At 42.9% G+C, this 24,059-nt stretch overlaps 7 protein-coding genes and 2 non-coding genes across 9 annotated transcripts; 6 read left to right on the top strand and 3 right to left on the bottom strand.

Annotated features, from left to right (window-relative positions):
• Nucleotides 1-180: 180 nt before the first annotated feature.
• On the top strand, nt 181-252 carry BCR41DRAFT_t18. Its single transcript has one exon. It is a non-coding gene; the product is annotated as a tRNA-Met (tRNA).
• Nucleotides 253-3,568: 3,316 nt separating this feature from the next.
• BCR41DRAFT_346187 (formate--tetrahydrofolate ligase-domain-containing protein) lies at nt 3,569-8,266 on the top strand. The gene is made up of 9 exons (XM_022022836.1): nt 3,569-4,077; nt 4,226-4,370; nt 4,631-4,815; nt 4,928-5,081; nt 5,234-5,429; nt 5,541-5,839; nt 5,957-6,678; nt 6,802-7,636; nt 7,733-8,266. The coding sequence occupies exons 1-9, from the start codon at nt 3,641-3,643 to the stop codon at nt 7,973-7,975; spliced, it is 3,216 nt and encodes a 1,071-aa protein (XP_021885595.1). The 5' UTR covers nt 3,569-3,640; the 3' UTR covers nt 7,976-8,266.
• A 186-nt stretch (nt 8,267-8,452) lies between these two features.
• On the top strand, nt 8,453-11,363 carry BCR41DRAFT_346184 (hypothetical protein). Its single transcript, XM_022022835.1, has 5 exons — nt 8,453-8,712; nt 8,863-9,020; nt 9,153-9,297; nt 9,550-9,620; nt 9,869-11,363. The coding sequence occupies exons 1-5, from the start codon at nt 8,625-8,627 to the stop codon at nt 11,243-11,245; spliced, it is 1,839 nt and encodes a 612-aa protein (XP_021885594.1). The 5' UTR covers nt 8,453-8,624; the 3' UTR covers nt 11,246-11,363.
• A 409-nt stretch (nt 11,364-11,772) lies between these two features.
• BCR41DRAFT_299747 (NADH dehydrogenase I, D subunit) lies at nt 11,773-13,445 on the top strand (the record flags this gene model as incomplete). Its single annotated transcript, XM_022020533.1, has 3 exons — nt 11,773-12,084; nt 12,354-13,170; nt 13,276-13,445. The coding sequence occupies 3 exons, from the start codon at nt 11,773-11,775 to the stop codon at nt 13,443-13,445; spliced, it is 1,299 nt and encodes a 432-aa protein (XP_021885593.1).
• Nucleotides 13,446-13,653: 208 nt separating this feature from the next.
• Nucleotides 13,654-15,355, bottom strand: BCR41DRAFT_317601 (3-oxoacyl-synthase-like protein). Its single transcript, XM_022021284.1, has 4 exons — nt 15,055-15,355; nt 14,771-14,950; nt 14,264-14,684; nt 13,654-14,161 (listed from the first exon to the last, which is right to left on the bottom strand). Exons 1-4 carry the CDS (start codon nt 15,304-15,306, stop codon nt 13,686-13,688), a joined length of 1,329 nt encoding a protein of 442 aa, XP_021885592.1. The 5' UTR covers nt 15,307-15,355; the 3' UTR covers nt 13,654-13,685.
• A 325-nt stretch (nt 15,356-15,680) lies between these two features.
• Nucleotides 15,681-17,148, top strand: BCR41DRAFT_346180 (translation protein). Its single transcript, XM_022022834.1, has 4 exons — nt 15,681-15,815; nt 15,974-16,068; nt 16,247-16,500; nt 16,685-17,148. Exons 1-4 carry the CDS (start codon nt 15,719-15,721, stop codon nt 17,106-17,108), a joined length of 870 nt encoding a protein of 289 aa, XP_021885591.1. The 5' UTR covers nt 15,681-15,718; the 3' UTR covers nt 17,109-17,148.
• A 277-nt stretch (nt 17,149-17,425) lies between these two features.
• Nucleotides 17,426-19,358, bottom strand: BCR41DRAFT_367437 (hypothetical protein; the record flags this gene model as incomplete). The annotated part of the gene is made up of 2 exons (XM_022026304.1): nt 17,426-18,222; nt 18,332-19,358. 2 exons carry the CDS (start codon nt 19,356-19,358, stop codon nt 17,426-17,428), a joined length of 1,824 nt encoding a protein of 607 aa, XP_021885590.1.
• A 1,574-nt stretch (nt 19,359-20,932) lies between these two features.
• Nucleotides 20,933-21,004, top strand: BCR41DRAFT_t19. Its single transcript has one exon. It is a non-coding gene; the product is annotated as a tRNA-Met (tRNA).
• A 680-nt stretch (nt 21,005-21,684) lies between these two features.
• BCR41DRAFT_383569 (hypothetical protein) lies at nt 21,685-23,729 on the bottom strand. The gene is made up of 5 exons (XM_022027481.1): nt 23,469-23,729; nt 23,200-23,359; nt 22,664-23,075; nt 22,260-22,539; nt 21,685-22,128 (listed from the first exon to the last, which is right to left on the bottom strand). The coding sequence occupies exons 1-5, from the start codon at nt 23,611-23,613 to the stop codon at nt 21,737-21,739; spliced, it is 1,389 nt and encodes a 462-aa protein (XP_021885589.1). The 5' UTR covers nt 23,614-23,729; the 3' UTR covers nt 21,685-21,736.
• Between the last annotated feature and the right edge of the window lie 330 nt (nt 23,730-24,059).

Below are 24,059 nucleotides of genomic sequence, written 5' to 3'. Positions count from 1 at the left end.
TAAGGAACACTTCAGGGACGGAGAGTCCACTATTTATTATAGCGGGGAGGATCGGGTGGCTGAGCTCACGTCCAGGCAGGACGGGGTGACCACTATAGGTATACCTCTGGTCCTACCTACCATGACGTCACTTGTTATAGGACGTGAGCTTAAGTTGCCTCGATTTAGGACATAACAGACAGCAAAGTCGCCCAGAGGAAGAGCGCTGGGCTCATAACCCAGAGGTCGGTGGATCGAAACCACCCTTTGCTACGATTTTTTTGTTTTTGCAACCCAGGTGCCAAATATTATTGGCAGCCCATACTTAATACATGTGGTAATTTTGCCATTATTTGGCAGCCTATTTTTTGGAACAGCCACTTAACTTCACACTTGGGTGGCAACTGGGCTGCCAAACAATGAAGTTATTTGCGGGGGGTTATTATTCAGTCTTTCAAACAAAATCCGCCTTTAATTGGTGGGCTTTCTCTCAATAAAAACGTCAATAGACAGGAAGTATTAGGATCGCACATTGTAAACTGTTGTTCTTCCTTCGAGCACCAAATGCTTATTACATGTTGCTATATCCAATGTGCAGAAGAGGAGATGAGATATAACAGTCCGTTCAGTGTTAATCAAGACTGTGCCAAATATTGTGACAAACTTGACTTTAAGCATGAATGGCTCCTGTAGAATGAACGACAAATGGAACTTGTCATCTTCTATTTATAGTAACTCTTAAAAGAATCTATGCAGGATCCATGGAGCAGTACCTGTATACATTACTATAACCATAGAAATAGCAAAACCATGTCATTTGATGGCTGTATGGATTATTGTGCTAGAGCCTTGAGAAGCAGAGCTTAAAGCAGGGATCACTCGCCTAGGCTATTACTAACGATATGGACTCTATTTTCAATACTTTATACACTGCCTCTTGAGAAAATGAGTTCAGAATATCCGATAATTGTTATTTTTCGCGACCCAGCCGAGCTTCCCTACAGGAAATCTTTTTTTCTTGCTATGTAACTTGCGCATATTTACCACGACTGGTTTCAAATTGAGAAATACATATTTTCTGAAGACTCAATGGACTTTGAGTTTGTCTATGCTGCGTTCCACTGGTTTTATCAAGTTTTTGCAACACTAATTCAGAAATAGTTGTCTAGATTGGTCACATACTATGCCCTGCTGTACTCATCACAGAACTACTATTAGCATTCGTCAGGTAGCGTAAAATCCGCTTGAATAAGTTGCGCTTCGGCCCCTGCTAGCGGCTCCGGATGGAGCGAGGCCAATTGGGTTTGAAATGAGTGACTTTATCTATAGCACCAAGAATATCGATATGTCCATAAAAACATCGTACAAATAGTTTTTTTTATTTGCACGTGGGGAGCAGTGTAAATAAGGTGTGTACAGGCCCGTGCAAATAACTTCATCCTTGCATTGAGACAAAAATCTAGCATGCTCTTGCATTTGTGATAAACGCGTCTATTAGCTAGAATCGTCCAACGACGAGATCAAATACATAATTAAGTTGACATCTTTTATTTCCAGTGATGGTGCAACGCAACTCCACCACTAAAAAATGTGGAAATTTACAAAGAATGCACATGCGTGGAAGATAAGGCTTTGGCACCATGGCCGTTGCTATAATTAATTCATATGCATTGTCCAAAGTCAACCTGCGATCATAACTACAGGCTGAATGCATAGATGCTATTGACGTACTGTATTGATGTGCCGATCTTTTAATACGTCGCTATTACAGTGAAAGGAAACTGGACATATATCATATCATCTTTGCGCGGGGGAAAGGATATTGGATCAACTGCAACGTAGCGCTGGACAAAGAGAGTTATTGCTTTTCGATTACTCTCTACTCTCTCTCTCTCTCTCACAACTGGTTGTAGTGACAAAGACGAAAAGGGAACATTGACTCGTGATTTTTAAGGCAAATTCCCCGGCGCTTCGCGAAAGGAGCGTGAAGAAGACTGAATTAAGCTTTCAAACATGGTGAAGTCCAGTCTTGACCAGCAGAGGCTTGCCTTCCTCGTACGTGGAGGGATGGAAGGTATCGGTGGCAGCAATTTAATAATCTGATAAAAAAAATTGTGAATATGTATCGCTTTCTGGACATGAATAGTTCCTGGAATCGTTCACTGATGTTTTTGTTGCTAAAGCCAGTGTGAATAGTAGTCATAGTAATCGACTAGTGAATGAGTATGGGATTCAAAGCCATATAGCCAAGTAATACATGGTTTATACCTGTTTTCAACAGAGAAAGTAATCTATCTTTATTTTCATCACTGGAAATTCGATGAGATTAACATGGCCGACAACGTAAAAACAGGGCATGACCTAGAGAGAAACAGGATATTTAGGTATATAGTAGGTCATGGTTTAACTCTGTCGGACAGCGTTGTAGTTAGCTTTACCTCTTCTTTATCCTCCTATCCTTTTCCAGAAAACATCCTAGGGCCCAAACCGACGTGCCTGTGCGCTTGAGTAATCAAAGAGTGCTGAAGCTATATCAAGGTTGCTGAAACATAAGAACAACCAAATAAACAATACTCTATTACTCTATTTTCCTCAAATAGGGAAGCTGAAACTTCCACTCTCCACGGAGCAGAAGAGGGGGGTTACTTGGAGCTTTAGTAGATGGATATAGAGGCGCTAGCTATACCCCTCATACATTTTTAGCCTTGTTATTTGTCCTTACTAAGTAACAGGCTTCATTCCAGCAAAATGGAGGCTATAAGAAGGAGACTAGACCTGAGTGCACAGCGGCAGAATCATGGGGGTAGCTCTTTGAGGGTTTGAAAAGAAACTAAAGGAGAATGGTCCTTTGCAACAATGCAAAGGGGTCATACCAATAGTTGCAGGTGAACCTCGATCCACAAAGGAGATATTTATTGAGGGTAATGGTCGCTGAGCAAATCCATAGGTAATATTGGCAATCAATTGAAGGAGTTTGGGGATGAATATATTTTTCTTTCGTTCTCATTACTTATTACGATCCTGCTATATTTCACAACCAAAGGCGAGACTAGGCGTAAGCAGGTGCTTACAGTTGCTTACAGTTGCACCAAGAATGAGTAGAACACGTTGTGTATGTTTATATCACGTAAAAAAAGGATAGGAAATAAAATAAAGTAAAATAAAATAACATAGAATAGTTTAATTTTTCAAGGAAGTAATTTCTGGTGATAACTCTACGTTTAACTGGACACTTGAACACATCTTGTAGGATGCATACTGAATGAAAGAGAGGAAGATCTACCGTTTATCAATCTATCAACTTTTTATTCCAAAGCGTGGCCTTGTTACCGTTGATCAAGGGGCTGAACCCCAATTATATCGGCATGTTTTGGATACAATAAAATTGAAATTAACGTGGTGCTCATACAAATCATCTCCCTTTTCAATTAGTCTCCCACGCTATAATGAGTAGCGGAAGCATTACTTTACTTTGATTGGATATTCTTCTCGTGGGCGCAAAAAAAAGCTGTTCAACGTTCCCATAAAATCACATTGCCCGTGATCATGACTTCTTGTTATGACTCGCGACATTTTTACCCGAATGTCCCCCCTTTTTGTCGTTTAGAAAGTTGAGCGTGGGAGCGATAGACGCTCCATTCTTACTCATTAGTCTGTTTGAATGAAGGTCCTGTCGACACTCGATCGAACCATTCATGCCTCTTCGCATCAGCATTCGTGTCTGCATCCATCCTTCGTGCTCACACTCTCTAGTGCATTGAATCTTTCCCGCCGTGTCACGCCTGTCCCTGCCCAAATAAGGCTCTCACATTCTCTGTTCACCTACTGCTTTAAATCGTCCCCCACTTCTCGTTTCTCTTCTTTACATCACTCTTATCCTTCCTCTTCTTCTTCACATACTCTCAGTCTCTTCTCTCGACCCATCTTTTCCACCTTACCGCGTTCAGGACCCCTCGGTTACAAGACCCTCCTCACGCTTCGCTCCTTACCCCGGCATTCTAATTTTCATCCTTATTCTTTGCACACCTCCACCCTTGCTTTAAACACTCGCAGTTCGTTCAATATGGCCAAGATTATTGACGGAAAGGCCATTGCCCAGTAAGTTTCTTTTGCATGAGTCCCTCTTTTCCTGAGAAAGAGTTTGGACGCTTTCAATTGATGTATCGTGCGCTCATAGGAGGATTCAAAGTCATTAAAAACATCTTTCTCACGCTTTGTGCAAAATAAATATCTAAAAATGGTATAGAAAACTACGCAACGACATCAAGTCTCAAATTGAGGAAGTGCGCAAGACAGCTCCAAGTTTCAGTCCAAAGCTTTCTATCATTCAAGTTGGAGAACGCGAGGATTCGAGCGTCTATGTCAATATGAAGAAGAAGGCGGCCAAGGAGGTAAAATCCGATTAGCAAAAAATAACCAAAGCCTTGTTCCGCTCCAGCAGAATGAAAAAAAAAAAAAAAAAAAAAAAAAAAAAAATGAATCTCCGCATCGGTTCCCCACTCTTTTTTTTTCTTTTCTGAAGTTGGCAGAAGAAGGATACACAAATCAGGACCGGTTTCACATACTTTAAACAAGACAGACGGAAGTATTTATTACCATCGGTTGTATAAGAAGATTAATTACTTATGCCATTCCTTCTGAAAAAATATAGGCTGGCATGGATTTTGAGCTTTTCCACTTACCTGCAACCATCACTCAGTACGAGTTGTTGTCTAGAGTTCAAGCCTTGAATAATGACCCTAAAGTACATGGAATTCTCGTTCAGCTCCCTCTTCCTGATCACTTGGATGACAGAATCGTCACAGAGGCAATTGATCCTAAGAAGGATGTTGACGGGTATGTTCATATCATTCTTTCTTTTTATTGGCTGGATAGTCAGATCCATTGTAGTCGACTCAGCAAGTAACTTTTTTATTTTCATATACATCGCTTCCAAAATCATTATTAGTTTCCATGCAATCAACATCGGCCACCTTTCTAAGCGCGCCTCAGAGCCTGCATTTGTTCCATGTACTCCCAAGGGCGTCATTGAACTCATCAAGTCAACTGATGTGGTCATGGCTGGCAAGAAAGCTGTTGTCGTTGGTCGCAGTGATATTGTTGTAAGTTGCCCAGTTTTGTCCTTTATTACTATTATTCTTAGCCATCCAAAGACGCCCTTAAATACCCATGGAAGCATTAAAAATCATGGTAGCAGAAGTAGCAACGGCATTAAAACATTGGTGGCATCGGTATATATTTATATTATACCTAGGGAACTCCTGTGTTTAGCCTGTTGACCAAGAATAACTGCACAGTCACATTGTGCCACTCTAAGACCATGAATCTACCCGAGATTGTTAAGACTGCCGATATTCTTGTTGTTGCCATCGGAAGTGCTGGATTCATTAAGGGCGAGTGGATCAAGGAAGGAGCCGTGGTTATTGATGTCGGAACTAATGCTGTTGAAGGTAGTGCATATAACGTAACTTTCTCTTGTCATACATTGACAAACAAGATCTCACTTTCTTTTAGTATCTCATGAAGAAATTTACTAACGTCTTTTCCTACTCAAAAACTAGACTCTACAAAGAAGGCTGGAATCCGTTGGGTTGGAGATGTGGAATATGCTACTGCATCGCAGCGCGCCGGTCATATTACCCCTGTCCCTGGTGGTGTTGGTCCCATGACTGTGGCCATGTTGATGCAGAATACCTATCTTTCAGCTGTCCGTTTCCTGAATGAAGGTCGTCACCGCACCATTAACCCTCTACCATTGCAGCTCTTGGACCCCGTCCCTAACGACATCGACATTGCCTTGGCTCAGAAGCCTAAACCTATCAAATTCATTGCCGATGAACTGGGGATTTTGCCTTGCGAGGTACTTGAGAAACGAGCAAAGGTCTAATAGCATTGTCAGTGGAACAACTGTGAAATGGAGGACTGATCTTACTGTTATTTTATTTTTATTTTTACATTCATGCACCCAACATATTAGCTTGAGCTCTATGGAGAGTACAAGGCCAAGGTCAGCTTGGATATTTTGGAGCGTCTATCACACCGTAAGAATGGTCGCTATGTTGTCGTCACAGGAATTACACCTACTCCCTTGGGTGAGGGCAAGTCAACGACTACTGTTGGTTTGGTTCAGGCATTAGGTGCTCATTTGGACAAGATTGCTTTTGGATGTGTCCGTCAGCCGTCGCAGGGCCCTACATTTGGAATCAAGGGTGGAGCTGCAGGAGGCGGATACTCCCAAGTGATTCCTATGGATGAGTTCAACTTACATTTGACAGGAGATATTCATGCGGTGACCGCTGCCAATAATTTGCTTGCTGCAGCCATCGACGCGCGCATATTCCATGAGAAGACCCAGTCAGATAAAGCGCTTTTCAGTCGCCTTTGCCCCACTAAGAAGGGCAAGAAAGTTTTTGCGGCCGTGATGCTGGGTCGCCTCCAGCGTTTGGGCATCAATAAAACAGATCCTGCAGAATTGACACCTGAAGAAGTATCTCGTTTCGTTCGTCTAGATATTGATCCTGAAACGATTACTTGGCAACGTGTCATGGATACCAATGATCGCTTCTTGCGTAGAATTGAGATTGGACGTAATGACACCGAGGCTGGTCATGAACGTATGACTGGATTCGATATTGCAGTCGCTTCTGAAGTTATGGCAGTTCTTGCCCTCAGCACTGACCTTAAGGATATGCGTGAACGGTAAGTGTTCTAGCCTTTGAGTTTGAACAAGACTCGGTTTGTTCGTGGTGCTTAGTAGTGTTGGCCTTTAATACCATATATTACCATATATTCAACCTTCTTTTACAACCCTCTTCTCATTAGTCTTGGAAAGATGGTGGTTGCTAGCAGCAAAGCTGGTGAGCCAGTCACTGCTGATGATATTGGCATTGGTGGCGCTTTGACTGTGCTAATGAAGGACGCCATTAAGCCCAATGTGATGCAGACATTGGAGGGAACACCGATGTTTGTCCATGCTGGACCCTTCGCCAACATTGCACATGGCAATTCCTCCATCATCGCTGACCGCATTGCACTCAAACTGGCTGGTATCGAGCCTGGCGAGAATGAGGAGATGATGGGCTATGTTGTCACAGAGGCTGGATTTGGTGCTGATATTGGCATGGAGAAATTCTTTGATATCAAGTGCCGCACTAGCGGATTGGTTCCCGATTGTGCTGTCCTTGTCGCAACAGTCAAGGCGCTCAAGATGCACGGAGGTGGACCCGAGGTCACACCTGGCAAGCCCCTACCTGAGGTTTACAACAGTGAGAACTTGGAACTGTTGGAATCAGGATGTGATAATTTGAAGAAGCATATTGAGAACGCCAAGAAATTTGGAGTACCAGTAGTGGTAGCCATCAACAAGTTCACATCCGACACAGATGCAGAGATGGCGTTGATCCGTAAGATTGCTTTGGAGGCAGGAGCAGATAATGCTGTTGCGTGTGAGAACTGGGCAAAGGGCGGTTTGGGTGCCGTGGAACTGGGACAGGCGGTGATCCAGGCATGCAGTAAACCAATTAATTTCAAGTATCTGTACTCACTGGAGTCGGATATCGCATCCAAGATCGAAACAATCTCAAAGGAGATGTATGGAGCTGATGGTATTGAACTTTCAGACTTGGCCAAGGAGAAGATTGCAACCTACACTCGTCAGGTAATAATATATTACGCGAGACGCGAGGAGCTATCGATATTCAATGCTGGTTTGTTACTCATCAACGATTGCTTTTTTTTAACTTGAACAATCTAGGGCTTTGGTAATTTACCCATCTGTATGGCCAAGACGCATTTGTCGTTATCACACGACCCCAAGTTGAAGAATCGACCTGTAGGATTTAAGATACCTATTCGCGATATCCGTGCATCGGTTGGAGCAGGGTTCTTGTACCCACTTTGTGGAGCGATGCAAACTATGCCTGGTCTTCCTACTCGTCCATGCTTCTACGATGTTGATATTGATTTTGAAACAGGCAACGTTGTGGGTCTGTTCTAAGAAAAAGTCCTAGATGAGGGTTGATTTGTACAATTGTGCCTTCTAGTAAAATAAACCTGCTTTCTTTCCTTCATGGAGCGTTAAAAAAAAAGAGAGAGAGAAGTTTCTATTTTTATTTTGCTCCATTTAAACAGAAGTGGGGAAGCAGAGCTATGGTTGCAACATGTGATCAAGAATGATAGCGGTAATCCTCTCAGCCACTCTTTTTCAGAAAAATGACGCACATCACATTTTTATAACTTTCTTTTGATGAGTCCACTTGGGCTCAGTGAACAGCAATAAACACAGGGCTTTTCCGTTCGGTCGAGCCAAGAAAACAAGAAATTGTTTGAGGCGGAGCATTTTTTTATTTTATTTTTCTTTGTTTGTAAACACAGATGTAACAATGCTGTATGTGGTCATGGCGAGGAGAATGTCAGCTGGTGCAACATGTATAAAAATATAAAAAGGTAACAGATTCCTCTCTCTGTCTTCTTTTGATTTTATCCCCATTTTAAACAGCGAGAATAAACAGCTTTTTCAACAGGCACAGCATCCACATAATCTTGTTTTCTGTCTTCGTCCTCTTTCACTCTTTCATCCTCCATTCTATTTCAACCACACCTATTTCATATCAAAATACAAAGCATACAATACATCTACCATACACATGCGTAAACTATTTGGTGGTCGTCACCACGTCAATAAACCATTACCAGAGCCTTTGGTTGACCCTGATGAGGGTAAAACTCCAATCGGTATGGCTTTTTCCTTTCTTTCTTCAGGAACATTTATCCTATTAGTTTTATTTTATTTTTTATTTTTTTCAAGAATCATGCACCTTTCACCTATACTTCGTACCGTATAACTCAACTCTTTTTGTTTTCGTGCACAACAAACACAATTAGGCGAATTGATCATTATTCCTATACAAGGACGTGACCTGCCTAACCGGGAACGATTTGGAAAACAAAGCCCATTCATTCTGTTCAAGCTTGGTAATCAATGCAGAAGAAGCACCACTGATGTTCGGGGTGGACAGCGGCCTCGATGGAAGGATGACCAGGTAACACTTTTGTTTGTTTGTCAACATCGCGAAGAAAGTGGTGTGAAGAGGACAAATAGTAATAGTCAGCGGCAAAAGACCACTCACAGAATATATTTGCTTTTTGTTCTCTTTGATGTTGTCTTTGACTAGATCAAAATACCAATGTATGAAAGTGATGCCAAGGATGCAACATCGCTGTATGTAACATGTTTAGATGAGGATCATCAGAAGAATGAGCTCATTGGCGACTGTGTTATCAATCTGGCAAAGGTTCTGGAATATGGCGAACATGATGGTATGTGTTAAAAAGGGTTAGTCGAATGATGCCAAATTACACCTGCAGTTATGCTTCAGCGTCTTTACCCAACTGCGGGTATTGAATGTGGTTTACTCCGAGTTGAATAGAATTGGCTGGATGCACACACTTATCTGGTCCTGCATGGCCCATGTTGCAACAGAAAAAAAAAAAAAAAAGAAAAATTCTGTCATTGCATCAGACCTGACTGAATGTCCCTTCCCCTTTTTCCCCCTGTTTACGTATTAATAGATTGGTTCGAGCTGCATTATAAAGGTCGTGAAGCAGGTGAACTCATGCTACAGCTGACCTACTACTCTCATGTAAGTATCCCAGGAGAGTGCTTTTGCATCATGAAGAAACACACGCAGCGGGATTATTCTCAAAATGGTTGAAAATACGCGAAATCATGATGTCGTTGCTTTGTCTGTGACATGGATGATCAATCTTCCCGATCTTCTTGTTTCCCATTCCGTCTTCCTCCCGCATGGGAATATTAAAGTATTTTACTAGATGATGTATTACCAAACGGCTGACGATCTGTGTACGCTATGACTTTTTTTCTTTTTAGGATCCTAAACATCCTCTCCACAAGATGAACCGTGCCCCTAGTACACCAATCCCCGCCGGCACACCGCTGCGTCGCCCTATTCATCCATCTCCTCATGGAACTTCAGACCACTCACCTTCTGTAGAGTCAACAACATCAGTATCTTCAGTAACAACTACCGCAACGGAGGACTCGGAACTCGTCTACAAACCCCCCGTTGCCACAGAGCCAACCGCCTATGCAGGAGGTTATCCTTACGTCAATTCTACATCCGCAGGGGCACCCCCAACTTTAGGGGGCCGTATATCCCCTGTGGGTCAAAACCCCTACAATTCATACAGCGCGAGTCCTTATATGTCTATGAATGACTTTCCTGGACACCCTAACCTGAGCGCTGGTCAACCATTTTTCCCTCAAGGTGCTTATCCGGCTGGGTACCCGCCTCATATGAATGTCGCCGCAAGCGATGTTAATAACATCCATGGAGGCGGATACCCACCCCGTCCAACCGTCAATCTCCATGGGGTATATCCAACGCCTCAATATAATGCCGTCAATGGATACCCACCTCAACTTGGCAACAATGCCTTTAATACAGGGTATCCGCCTCAGAATAATACATATCCACCACAACAAGTACCACCGCCGTTCATGCCCATTAACAACAATATCAATAACGTCAATGATGCTTATCGACCTTTGAACAACAGCATCACCAACCTCTATCCACCTGTACAGCCACAGCCACAGCCGCAGCCTGTCATCAATAACCAAGTCTCACCACCTAATGGAACAGGATATCTTCCACCAGTATATCCATTCGCAACCTCCAATTTGTATCCATCTAATAGTATAACCACTGGGGGCGGGTACCCGCCGCAATCTCAAATACAAATGCGACCATTACCTCAGCCGATGATGCAGCAATCTCGGAACTCATCGCGGCCCTTACCGCAGCCACCACAGTCATCACATTCATCGCCCGCCGGATCTCCTGCTACAACTACCTCCACAGCAACACTGCCTGGCGCATTCCCTGGCGCCTTTCCTTGTTCTAATACCTTTACCCCCGGCTCCACAGAAACCGCTACCTCGAACCCTTCGCCTCCACTGCCCCAATCTCGGCCTTTGTCTGACAACTATAGCATGTACAGAGCCAACCCTTTGGCCGGTCATAAGCAGAGTGTCAACTATGGTCAATCCTCGAGCTCTTCATATCCCGGTCAAGGAATGATGTATCCACGATCATCTTCGCCAACGGTAGGGAAGATCCCAGGCGGATTTCCACGGCCACGATCGGTCAGTCCACCTGGATTGCCGTCTAGAAATAGCAATATAATGATGCCCCAAATACCGCCCAGTTATGAACAAACAATGTATGGGCCTGGTCGCCTGTAAAGAAAAACATTGTCATTTCACACTGTACATAAATTCAAAAGCATAATAAAAGCATTATAATGATTTCTAATACGTAGTTTGAGCCTGTCTCGAATTATTTTTCCGTCGCCATTTCTCGGAGCTCGGTGATTTGGAGTGAGAAAAAAAAAAAAAAAAAAAAAAAAAAAAAAAGAATTTCACATCAATCGAAGCACAAAATACATCCATCTCACCTCTCACCTCTCACCTCTCCTTTATTTCTTCTCTCTCCATCCTTTTTATCTGCTCAAGCTTGTCTTGCTGCGGTATTTTGTTATTGTGTTCTTTTTTTCTTTTTTCTACATCAATTACCAACCCAACTTCAGGATCAGTGGATTATTTGATTATTTTACGACACAAACATGGCTTCTGTTGCTCGCCTTTTATCACGCCGTTCGGCAACACTGTTGAGCAGGACCGCTGCTAATGTTTCTCGCCCTTCGACATATTTCAACATGGCATCGCCTTCTCTTCTTGCTCGCAGTAGCAGGTTGCAGTTTGCAAAGTGCATGTCCACGGAGACCGCTGCAGGTGACTCACACCACCATCGTCATTTCGACCGCGATCTATATGGTGCAACTGCTCCTCTTGGCGCGGGTACAACCATCACAGAGGATGAGATTGATGACGGTGTCGATGTTACCTCACGTCATTTCACTGTCAACTTTGGACCTCAACATCCTGCAGCTCACGGAGTATTGCGTTTGATTTTGGAGTTGGAAGGAGAGGAGATCCTCCGATGCGATCCTCATGTTGGATTGTTGCATCGTGGTACTGAAAAGTTGATCGAGTACAAGACATATCTTCAAGCCCTTCCTTACGTAAGTTTCTTTTTTAGAACCGGTCAAAAATGCAATACTTTTTTTTTTTTTTTTTTATTTTATTTTATAATTTGATCTGTAAATGATAGTGAAACTAGATGTGAACTGACAATAGCTTTTTGTTTTTTTATCCAACATTGTCTTTTTCGAATGAAATGGAACCGCTCGGGATACCATGGGGGAAAAATATATACATAATTCTGTACACTTTCTGGACCGACTTCACAACGATGCTTGAATACTTTTTTTTTTTTTTTTTTTTTTGACAGTTTGATCGTCTCGATTACTGTTCCATGATGGTCAATGAGCAGGCATACTCTTTAGCCGTCGAGAAGCTTCTTAATATTGAAGTACCAATTCGTGCCAAATATATCCGTACTATGTTTGCAGAGATCACCCGTATTATGAACCACTGCATGTCAGTCATGTCTCACATCATGGACGTCGGAGCTCTGACCCCTTTCTTGTGGATGTTTGAGGAACGTGAGAAGCTGATCGAATTTTACGAGCGTGTTTCAGGTGCTCGTATGCATGCTGCCTATATTCGCCCCGGTGGTGTCTCTCTTGATATCCCCAAGGGATTGCTCGAAGATATTCATGTCTGGGCTGACCAATTTGGAGACCGTATGAATGAGGCTGAGGAATTGATCACTGGAAACCGTATCTGGCAGGGACGTACAGTCGATGTGGGCCGTGTTACTGCGAAGGAGGCTCTTGATTGGGGGTTCTCCGGTGTGATGTTGCGTGGATCAGGTGTCAACTGGGATCTGCGTAAGGTTCAACCCTATGATGCTTACGACCTTGTTGATTTTGATGTTCCTGTCGGCTCCAAGGGCGATTGCTTTGATCGTTATCTATGCCGTATGGAGGAGATGCGTCAATCTCTCCGCATCATTCACCAGTGCATCAATGACATGCCTCCTGGCCCCGTCCGTGTTGATGATCTCAAGATCTCGCCCCCTCGCCGTGCTCACATGAAGGAGAACATGGAGGCCTTGATTCATCATTTCAAACTCTACTCCGAGGGCTACTCTGTTCCCCCTGGTGAAACCTACACCGTCGTCGAAGCGCCCAAGGGAGAGTTTGGTACGTAGATTTGCGTTGTAATATCGCTTTTAAGGCTCTACCTTTCATTTAGCTATCTCTCAACTTCAATTTTAATTTATTTTAATACCAACTATTACTTTTTAGGTGTCCATCTTGTTTCCGATGGAAGTAACCGTCCTTACCGCTGCAAGATTCGTGCCCCTGGTTTCGCCCACTTGGCTGGATTGGACTTTATGGCCAAGGGTCACTTCATTCCCGATGTCGTCACCATGATTGGAACCATGGATATTGTGTTCGGAGAGGTCGATCGTTAAAAGGTTAACCTATTGCTGGAGGACGGAATGAACGATGACCATGAATGAGGATGATGACATTATACGCACAAAGAAAAGAATACGATTTCTTTTTATTTACTTATTTTTCTTTTTTGCACTGTTTGATGCTTTCTATTCCTTATTTTCCTTCTCTTTTTTATTAGAATAAATTACATAAATTCAACATCCATCGCTAATGAAGTAATGCGCGTGTGTGTTTTTTTTTATTAGACCTATATATTAGCTACGTCGCTCACTACTCTCTTTGACTTTGGCAAAACACAGAGACGCGTTTGTGCCTCCAAATCCAAAAGAGTTTGTCAGAGCAGCACTCAAAACTTTTTCTTGGGCTTTTCGTGGGACGTAGTTCAATGTAAACTCGCCATTATCGTCAAAGTTATGGAGATTTAATGTCGGAGGCAGGATATCGTTTTTAACAGCAAGGATAGTGAAAATAGCTTCAACAGCACCCGCAGCACCGAGAAGATGACCCACAGCGCCCTTCGTAGACGAAACAGCAATGGAGTTGTGATGACCATCGAAGACAGCCTTGATGGCACGGTTCTCTGCAATGTCGCCCTGATGAGTTGATGTTGCATGAGCATTTACATATCCGACATCTGCAGGTGTTAACCGTGCAGCCTTCAAGGCTCTGCGCATCGCCATTGCGGCTCCTGTGCCATTCTCAGGTGGTGCTGTCATATGATGAGCATCACCTTAACAAAATTAACACGTAAATGCGGATATGAGTACTCACGGAGTAAAATCAACAGATCTTAACGAGAAAGAGAGTGCAATAAGAGGTGTTTCATTTATACCTGAGAGTCCATATCCTTTCAATTCTGCATAGATGGGAGCACCTCGTTTCCGAGCATGCTCATATTCCTCCAAGACAACGACGCCAGCGCCTTCACCAATGACAAAGCCATCACGATCGCGATCAAAAGGTCTGGAGGCTTCTTGAGGCGCGTCGTTGTATCTGGTCGCTAAAGATTTGGCTTTTGCAAAGCCAGCGACTGCTATAGGATGAATACAGGCCTCAGATCCACCGGCAACCATGACATCCGCGTCACCGTACTGAATAAAGCGCATCGCATCGCCGAGAGAATGGGCCCCTGTAGTACAAGCGGTGGAGACTGCGTGATTTGGACCCTTGTAACCAAACTTCATAGTCAAGTGGCCGGCTGCCATATTGATCAGAATCTTGGGTACGAACATGGGGCTCATCTTGCGATATCCCTGTAAAGAGGAGTATATATAAAAAAAGTTGGTCGGCTTTCTAAAAGAAAAGATAAATCTAGACATTTACATAGAAAAAGTCTTACGCTTTCAGCATAGGACAGAGTTGTGTTCGCCATGTCGTCGAGGCTCCCAATTCCGGATCCAAGACAAACTCCTGTGCGCTCCTTTTGATCCTCAGTAATCTCTTCCCAATTTGCGTCCTTGATCGCCATCTTTGCTGCAGCGATCGCATACTGAGTGAACATTGCCATCCGCTTCTCATCCTACGTTATATTGAGTAAAATGTGATAAAAAGCACAGATTAAATCAGAAATAGTCGAACATGATTGCGATTGTTGCTACTGAAATAAAAAACTTTTTTTTTTACCCCTCGGTCTAGCCATTCTGTAGAGTCAAATCCTCCAAGGTCCTGTCCGCCTCCACGTCTTACGACAGCTCCAACCTGAGAAGGTAATGTATCAAAACCAGGGAGAGAAGCATGGGCTGAAGGCAAGTCTTTTAAAGAGACAACTCCACATTCTGATGCAATGAGTCTGGACCATGTCTGTTGGACACCAATGCCAAGTGGAGTGACAAGGCCAAGCCCAGTAACGACGACTCGTCGAGCATGGAGGGACATTTTCTTTATTATTTGAATGTAATGGAAAGGAAATGTGGATGAAGGGAATCTTGTAAAATAGTAATAACAGTTAAGCAGTCAAATAGCGTTTGACATCCAACTGCGCGATTGATCTGCTCAGCAGTCACAAGGGTTTGGTTGCTATCAACCATGCAAGCAACATTATGAACAAAGGCGAGATAACTACTTAACAGCTTACTCTCTTGAAATGGGTCAATGTCCTGCCAACCCTACTCTGTTTGCTATTGCTGCAATTAAAGATAAAAAGTATCACCTTTAGGTCAGTCAGGTACGTGCTTGATCTGGTGTGTGGCTTAGCCTTGAATTTGTTTATGCCGAATCAAGCGCAAGACCCGTCCGTCTGTTGAGCTTCTTCCATTCATTCAACACAACCGAAAAAAGAAAATAGATAATGGCCTCACTCCTTTCCTCTGTTCGAATTAGCCTTAGCCTTCGCGCACAATGCCGCCCACTTGTCACCGCAGCCGCACAACCCGCCACATGGACTCGTAAGGGAAATTATGTTTAAACCAATCGTTCAACATCGACCCCACACAAACTGGAATGATCCCTTTGAAAAAAGCTCTTGAAAGAGAGTAAAGGGATGAATGCATTGAAATCTTGAATCAGTTAATAATTCTTTGTCATATTTTCAAATTAATTCTAGATAATTCATTAAGAGCGGGAGTTATTGCAAGGAAGAAGGGCATGACCGCCATGTGGGATGAATGGGGTGTTCGGATACCCGTTACTGTCCTTCAGGTACGGTGGATATAATAAAAGCAGGAGGAAGTAGAAAATCCATATGGGCTTTCTCTTTTTTCATGTCTCTATAATAGCCATATTACTGCTTGCTTGGATAAAGGAAAGTACCTCACCAGCGCCACCAAACTGACTTTCTGTCTCCTCGTTCTGAGGTGTTACAATACACTTATATTAGATTGAGGATTGCCAAGTTGTTCAGGTGTTGAATGAGGAAACACATGGATATACAGCTTTGCAGATTGGATGCTCAGATCGCTCAGAAAAGAACGTCAACAAGCCTAACTTGGGCCATTTCCAGAAGGCAGGTGTCGAGCCAAAGCGCAAACTGTTTGAATTTCATGTTACCCCCGATGCTGTTCTACCTGTCGGCACTGAGCTTGTTGCTTCACACTTTGTTCCTGGTCAGTATGTTGACTGCTCAGCACCAACGTAAGTCTGTCCCATCAACAGGATGTTGCAGCTATATCCATCCTTTATTTCTTCAAAGTATTAATCATGCCCATCTTGATGTTGCCTACCCTTGTGCTCTTGTGTGGAATCGACTAACTCTGGATTGGATTGACCGGACTGGATTGAATTGGATGAAAATATATATTAATAATTAACATGGCAGTATTGGCAAGGGATTCCAGGGAGCCATGAAGAGACATGGTTTTGGGGGTCAACCAGCATCGCATGGTACCTCTCTCACACACAGATCGTTGGGTTCGGTTGGTCAGCGTAAAGATCCCGGCAAGGTTTTCAAGGGGAAGAAAATGGCTGGACGCATGGGAGGAGACCAGGCTACAGTCCAATCGCTCAAGGTCATGAAAATCGATAACGCTTTGAACTTGATTTATGTCAAGGGCAGTGTACCTGGCGTCGACGACCAGTTTGTCAAGGTTCGAGACGCAGTCAAGAAGCGCGGTAATAAGATTGCGCCTGCTGATACCTTACCCCTCCCCTTCCCCACCGTCGACCCCAAATTAGTGGAGGCTATGCCAAGAGAGTTAGTTGCTAAGACTGGAGGTGCCGACCCCTATGTCATGAAGGAGTAGAAAAAAGATGAAAGAAGAAGCATTTACTTAGAATTAGTATGAATCGTTTTTTTTTTTTTTTTTTTTTTTTCCTACAAACTATTAAAACAATACATTTCACATACATCTGTGCATGTTTTTCCTTTTTGATTAAGCATGTTAATCGTTAATCATGTTAACCATGTCCCAAAGCCAAAGTGCTCATATACACGTATTTATGTGTTCTCAGGATTCGTAGAAGACTAGGTATATTTTACTTGTTATTGATGATTTATTGAAGCATAAACTTTGATGCCGTTGCTATTCGAGTCTCAAGCCTAAGTACTTTCATTTCTTGGTCAATCCCTGTTCTCCTCCCTTTTGCAGTCTATACTCATGGCGGCAATGATATGCTTCTGCCTTTGGTCCCATTCCTTGGAAAAGAAGCGCATGATGGGCGCCACACGCAACTTTTCAGATTTTCTAAACTTTTCACGGACATCATACATGGCCTTAGTAAGATATTGCTGTCGATTCCGAGGGCCAGGATGGGTGCTCTCCCACCAACGCGACTCTGCGTGTTCCTTGAGGACTTTGTTCTGTTCCTCCATCGAGAGGGAGGATGTCGATAAAAACAAACTGAAATCCTTGTGCTCTACGCCCTCTTGAATTACTGCGGCTGCGATAGAATCCCAAGCGGAGGGTGAGAAAGAAGAATGGTCCCAAAGTCTTTCGTGAAGGTCGCCAAAGCCTATTATAGGGAAACAATCAGGCTGCCATAATCCATCGGTTGGCAATGCAATCCGACCATCAGACATGGCATCAGCATTGATAGATACAGGGAATGCCATGTGTCTTGTCGCAACCCTCCAGTCTCTTGATGGATAGAACAGCCCTTCTTGCTCCGAGTATTGCAAGAGTTTGTACTCTTCAAGCCGGGCGAGGATATCAAAGAAGCGAGCAAGATGGATAGGGTCATAACCCGCACAGGCCATGATCCTAAGTGCAACCATATCAGCCTCGCGTTCAATTCCTTGACGCCAATGGTTGGCTATTAAGGCGCTATTGAATGCCGTTGGAAGTAGATTGCCCACCAGGTTGGTAGCAAAAGGCCCTAAACACTTGAGCTTGGCCCATATTACTCCAAAGACGCCCACTTAAGTTACAACAGCAAATAAGAAAGTGACCAAAGAAAGGTAGTATAAGTTAGGACCGGTACAGTATCTTAAAGAAGTACAGTGCCAAAGCTGGATGCAATGACTTACTACTGAGGATATGGGAAAGTGTCTGCTGTCCCTTGCTCTCTTGGATATGGTCCTGGATCACATGAGCAAGTTCATGTGCTATTACAGCAGCGACAAGGTCTTCATTGTAATTAACCATTTTCAGCAACCCATCATAGACGATAATTCTTCTATTAGGCAGGGTTACTGCATTGGGCTCACCGTCTTTTGAGACGTTGATACGTATTGCATCCCTTGGCTTCTTCTGATGTCTACCTTCCGGTTCTGTAATAGTGTCCGATTTAGGATCGGCAAGGTCAGGGCTACTTCCATCACTAGTAATGATGATGGTTTTCGTGTTATTCTCGCCATTGTATTCACAACACTCTACCTTTGCTGAGCCAGCTCTCTCGTAGCCCTTAGGGGCCTCGATTTCCCTGAGGTCACACAGAAATGACTTGAGCGTGACTCCGTCTTCATGGATTGCGCCTTCCACCAAGTTTTTGAATATATGCTCCACTAGTTTAACACGCTCATCATTCGGATCCTTAATAAGTTGGTCTCCAAAGGCAGCATTGAAAGCTTCCTCCTGCAACTTCTCCTCACTTTTTTTTCCATCCTCATCCCATTTTTCCTTGTATTTTTCTTCGTTGTTCTCATTCTTCTGCTCCTTCCCCCCTTCTTGGGAGCCCTGTGAGTAAGTTAGGAAAAAACGCCATCGGCCTGTGTTTGGAGCCCTCTCAACGACGACCACAAGCAGAAGTATTATAAGGAAGATAGGGAAAGACACGAACAGACGGCGTGACCAAGTACTCTTTTGGAACCACTTCTTGTAAGGCAGGAAATACAATGTAGAGGACGCCATGCTGAGAGCAATCAAGGCATTAGCGCCTTCAGCGGTCTTGAAGAGCGTGAGTGCTTCAGGTACAGACTGAGCAGAGAAATTAGACCGGACGGAGCTGTGAAATGAGCGCGACAGACATCTGTGAAAGTAGCGGCTGTGGACAGAAGCAGGGGCGAGGATAGGCTCTACTACTACTAGTCTACTAGGCGAGGCTGAGACAAGCATATTTTGGGCTCGAAGACAGAAATGAGGAGAGTATGTTGTTCCTGATATCAAGGTAATCTTAGATGTTGTAAAACTGAAGCTCTGAGTATATGAGCTCGTTCTGGATAAATATAAAGATGGCATGCCCCATTGGGGGGCAAAAGGGTATGGGACACTTAAAGGTCTCTGAGGTGGATACAAAGAGATTGGCTTGCTCCTGAAGGCTAAATAGGTCCTGGATATTGAGCAGACAGTACTCCGAAAAGAGGACAGTAACTTGGATGTCATCGCAAGCTGAAGCTTTTTTTTTTATTTACAGTTGATAGTAGATAGTGAGCAAAGTTGGAGGACGGTTGGGAAGGCGAGGAGCGCTGATACCATTCCAATTTTATATCACCCTTAGAAAAGACTTTACTAGTGAAGAGAACCACTTCCAGAGATGCACAAAGAACTCTGCTTTTACTCTTTCATCTACTCTCTAAAGGGTATTTCCACAACTCAAAGAGCCATGCACTAACATACGCTACTTCGCCAGGTATATGAACACCACAACCACAACGTAAAAAATAATTTTTGTTTCGCAGGGTCACAAAGAAACTTTGGTGGAATCAGAAAAAAAAATTCCCAACTTGAAAAGCGAGTTGTGATGCATAGCATCCAGCTATTTCTTCTTAACGATAGAGGACCACAGGTTGATATGTATACAATCCAGCTAACTTGAGAGAGGGACAGGGTAGGTCCTAAAAATTAGATATACCCCTTAACATACCGCACGGCATAATATTAAGGTAATAAATAGCTTTCTAACTCAGGCAAAATTGTCGTAAATGACGCCTATTCATTACCTAAATATGTATTTCCTTTCAATTTATTTATTTCCTATCATCCTATTTTCTACCATTTTTAAATAGTATTTAAGTAGCTTTTTCCTTCACTGCAAAAACGGCATCTCACTTCTTATTATCGATGCCCTTTTGCAGGTGAGTTTATCTTCATTATTCTCATTATGAATTCTCAGAAAATTAGCAGTTATTAAAGATCTCTCTTCTTATTATCGATGCCCTTTTGCAGCATCCTCAAAATCATTCAAAGCATTACTTAGGATCACTATCGTATCCCAAAACCACGAGGCTCTTGCCCAATTCTTCATTTTTCATCATTACCTACTAGTTTCCAGAGATCACTAGTAGATGCTCTACGACAAATGTCCTAAATCGAGGCAACTTAAGCTCACGTCCTATAACAAGTGACGTCATGGTAGGTAGGACCAGAGGTATACCTATAGTGGTCACCCCGTCCTGCCTGGACGTGAGCTCAGCCACCCGATCCTCCCCGCTATAATAAATAGTGGACTCTCCGTCCCTGAAGTGTTCCTTACCTTTATCTTGGTACAACACTTCAGGTATGCAACCTCATTGATCTCAGCACTAGTTACTTGTATAGTATTATATGTATCATAAACTAATAAAGACCTTTATCTTGGTACAACACTTCAGTGTGTTCTATGTATTTGCGTCTCGTTGCGGTTTTTAAGGGCATCTCAGTATAACCCCCCGGTTCTTAAGACAGTGATTTTTTCACAAAATATCGTGAAAAGCAAAGTCGCCCAGAGGAAGAGCGCTGGGCTCATAACCCAGAGGTCGGTGGATCGAAACCACCCTTTGCTACGATTTTTTTGTTTTTGCAACCCAGGTGCCAAATATTATTGGCAGCCCATACTTAATACATGTGGTAATTTTGCCATTATTTGGCAGCCTATTTTTTGGAACAGCCACTTAACTTCACACTTGGGTGGCAACTGGGCTGCCAAACAATGAAGTTATTTGCGGGGGGTTATTATTCAGTCTTTCAAACAAAATCCGCCTTTAATTGGTGGGCTTTCTCTCAATAAAAACGTCAATAGACAGGAAGTATTAGGATCGCATAAATACGTTGATGCGTCTCTAGCCGTTTCTGTCACTGGATTGTAGTTGGATATCATGATCAAAAAGGACATTGATCTACAGTGGTGAACCTTTTTTTGTTGGATGTCAACAAGTTCAACAATAACTCCGGTGCTTCTCATCAACACAAGATTGTTCTCAGTGAGCGAGATACGAGAGTTTTTACAGTAAACAAGAAATAGATGCAACTTTGAAGACTCTCTTTGGTAGCTGTCAACACCCTCATGGTTTTCCTGGCAATCTGTTTAGCGTTATTTGGCCTCCATTCCTTGTTTTACCTGTAAAACTTTCGCATCTCGTTTGTTTAGCTCCGCTAGGACTTGGCAGTAGGAGTCGCCTTTAGATTAGCCATTTTTACTTATCAGACAATATTTACCGAAGCGAAGACATACTTTTTATATTTGCTTTGGTTTATTTCACTTCAATTTCTTGCCTAGAAGAGCTGGCTGCAGGCTTTTATAGGAGCTTCCTCTTGAGAGGCTTTTGAGGGAGAGGGTCTTTTGTACCACGTTTAGGTGCCAAGGGTAAGAACAGGCATTGGGGCTTATAGGTACCGGCTTTTATGATTTCATTGAGTCGAACATATTGTGGCATATATCCAACAAAGATTTTTCTCAACAGTTGATCGGACCATGTCTGGCCAAAGACAAGACGAGCCTTCATGGCGCTGTCCTGGAAATGAAATTTAACATGGGGAAAGCGCTGTTCCTTGTATTCCTTAAAGGCTTCGGTAATGTTTTGATATGTGGGTGTCTCTGCAATATCATAAAGGCAGTTGGCAAGAATCACTGCATCTTCTAGAGCATTCACAGCACCTTGACCCTGACTAGGCGACATCTTATGGGCAGCTGAAAAAAAAAAAAAAGCTCAAATAGGTGAGTTTTAGAGATCTCAGAATTCGCATCTTTCCTAATACATTAAATTACATTAAATTACATATTTTAATATTTATCTTTTCTTTTCTTTTTTTTTTTATTACCATCACCAATAAGCACAGTGCGACCGTAGTGCCAAGTATCGAATAGTTTTTCTTCGAGATAAACCTTGGAAATCCGTTCTCTTGGAGTAGCATCAATGATTTTACCCAATGGACCATAAGGAGTTGTAAAATCACGAACCTCTTTGATCATTGCCTCTGTGCCCTGAGGTCCCCATTCGGCCTCATCTCGAGCTGATTTGTCCTCAGATCCAGCATCCTTTGTCAATTGAACCTGGACTCCCCAGCACATCTTGTTCTCTGGAACCGTGAATGTGTGCCACTGGAAGATCAGTTAATACGGGGAAAAAAAAAAAGATACAAGTTTTTAATACTGGGATTAGGGAACTAAAATTAGACCGCCTTCATGTCATCTCCAGATAAAAATGCAAATAAAGAAGCATTACGGTGTGAGGTTTTCCATTTCCAATCACAAAATGAAAGTGTGAGAAATCATCCTTAAGTTCTGGGTAAGTATTGACATCTAATGGGTCTGTGGTGCCAACCATGGTGAGATATCCGATCTTCAAAGCTTGCATATCATTCTTTGGTAACAAGTTTTTCTCCCGCAAGTCCTTGTAAAGGCTTTGGCGAACTGCAGAATAAGTCCCATCCGCGCCTACGAGGATATCGCCTTCATAGGATGTGTTGTCAGCACAAACAATCTTGACATGGGAACCGAATGGATTTTTTTCGATTTCTTCACCATGTTCGATCGAAACAACCTTTTTGTTGAAATGAATCTTATCTGTTGGGATCTGAGCGAGAAGGAGGTCATAAAATTTGGGCCGAGAGAAGACGAGGGGACCATAGCCGATTCTATAGATATAATGAAATGAAAAAGGTTAGGATGAAGAATTAACAAAATCATATGCTTGACTCCAATGCGCTCGTTCTTATTCAATATATTATACATCCTCAATTATCGCTTCATATAACATACGCTTCTTTGACACCCTCATTACTGTTGTGGCGAATCAAATTCAGGTTCTCGTCATAGATGTACATCCCATCCGTTGTGTAGCTGAACTTCATCAAATCATCATAGATTCCAATTTGTTCGAATACGGGGAGGATACTTGCATTGACTGACATGATGGCGCCTATTTTTTTTTGGTTCAAATAGCTTTAGTGACTGCACACGCAGAAAGGGGTTCAAAATAAACGTTGAATGTTCCGGTGAACGTTGTTTTTTTTTTTCTTCTTCTTTACCTAGCGGTTTTACAGTCGCTGCTCGTTCGAAGATGACATAGGGGATCTTGGCACGCTCAAGCAAAGCTCCTAGCAACAAGCCTGCGACACCTGCACCAACAATAAGTACTTTTGGTGGGGATAGAGGAGATGCTGGAGATGCCATGGAGTCCGGTGTTTTTCAACAGTGTAGGATAAGATGATGAATGACAAGCGAATAAAGTTGAATGAAAACAAGGAATGAGAAGGTATGAAAAGGTAGTGAATGAAATGAAATTGTTCTTTTGAGATGAGAATGAGCAATTGTATACAAGTACTCCACTTTTGCCTTTGGGCGGCGACTAAAAACTTGTGCCACATGGACATGAGGATGGCCGGAACACATTTGCATACACGAACCAAATGATGTAGCACAATGAACACAAGTATTAATTGGGACACATGTAAAATAAAAAGTGAAACCTAAACCTGGAGGAAACCGGTTTTAAGATTGATACGTTTCTCAGCAATAGCCAACATTGTTGAGAGGATATCCTATTGTAAAATTATCCGAGATATTAGTACAATGGTGCAACCCTGCACAAACACAAACACATATACAAAAGATCAAGA

This window comes from Lobosporangium transversale (genome assembly GCF_002105155.1).
Source record: "Lobosporangium transversale strain NRRL 3116 chromosome Unknown BCR41scaffold_3, whole genome shotgun sequence".
In the NCBI taxonomy this organism is placed as follows: domain Eukaryota; kingdom Fungi; phylum Mortierellomycota; class Mortierellomycetes; order Mortierellales; family Mortierellaceae; genus Lobosporangium; species Lobosporangium transversale.
Note: the sequence above shows the minus strand (reverse complement) of the source record. Positions and strands in the feature narration are given on the sequence as shown.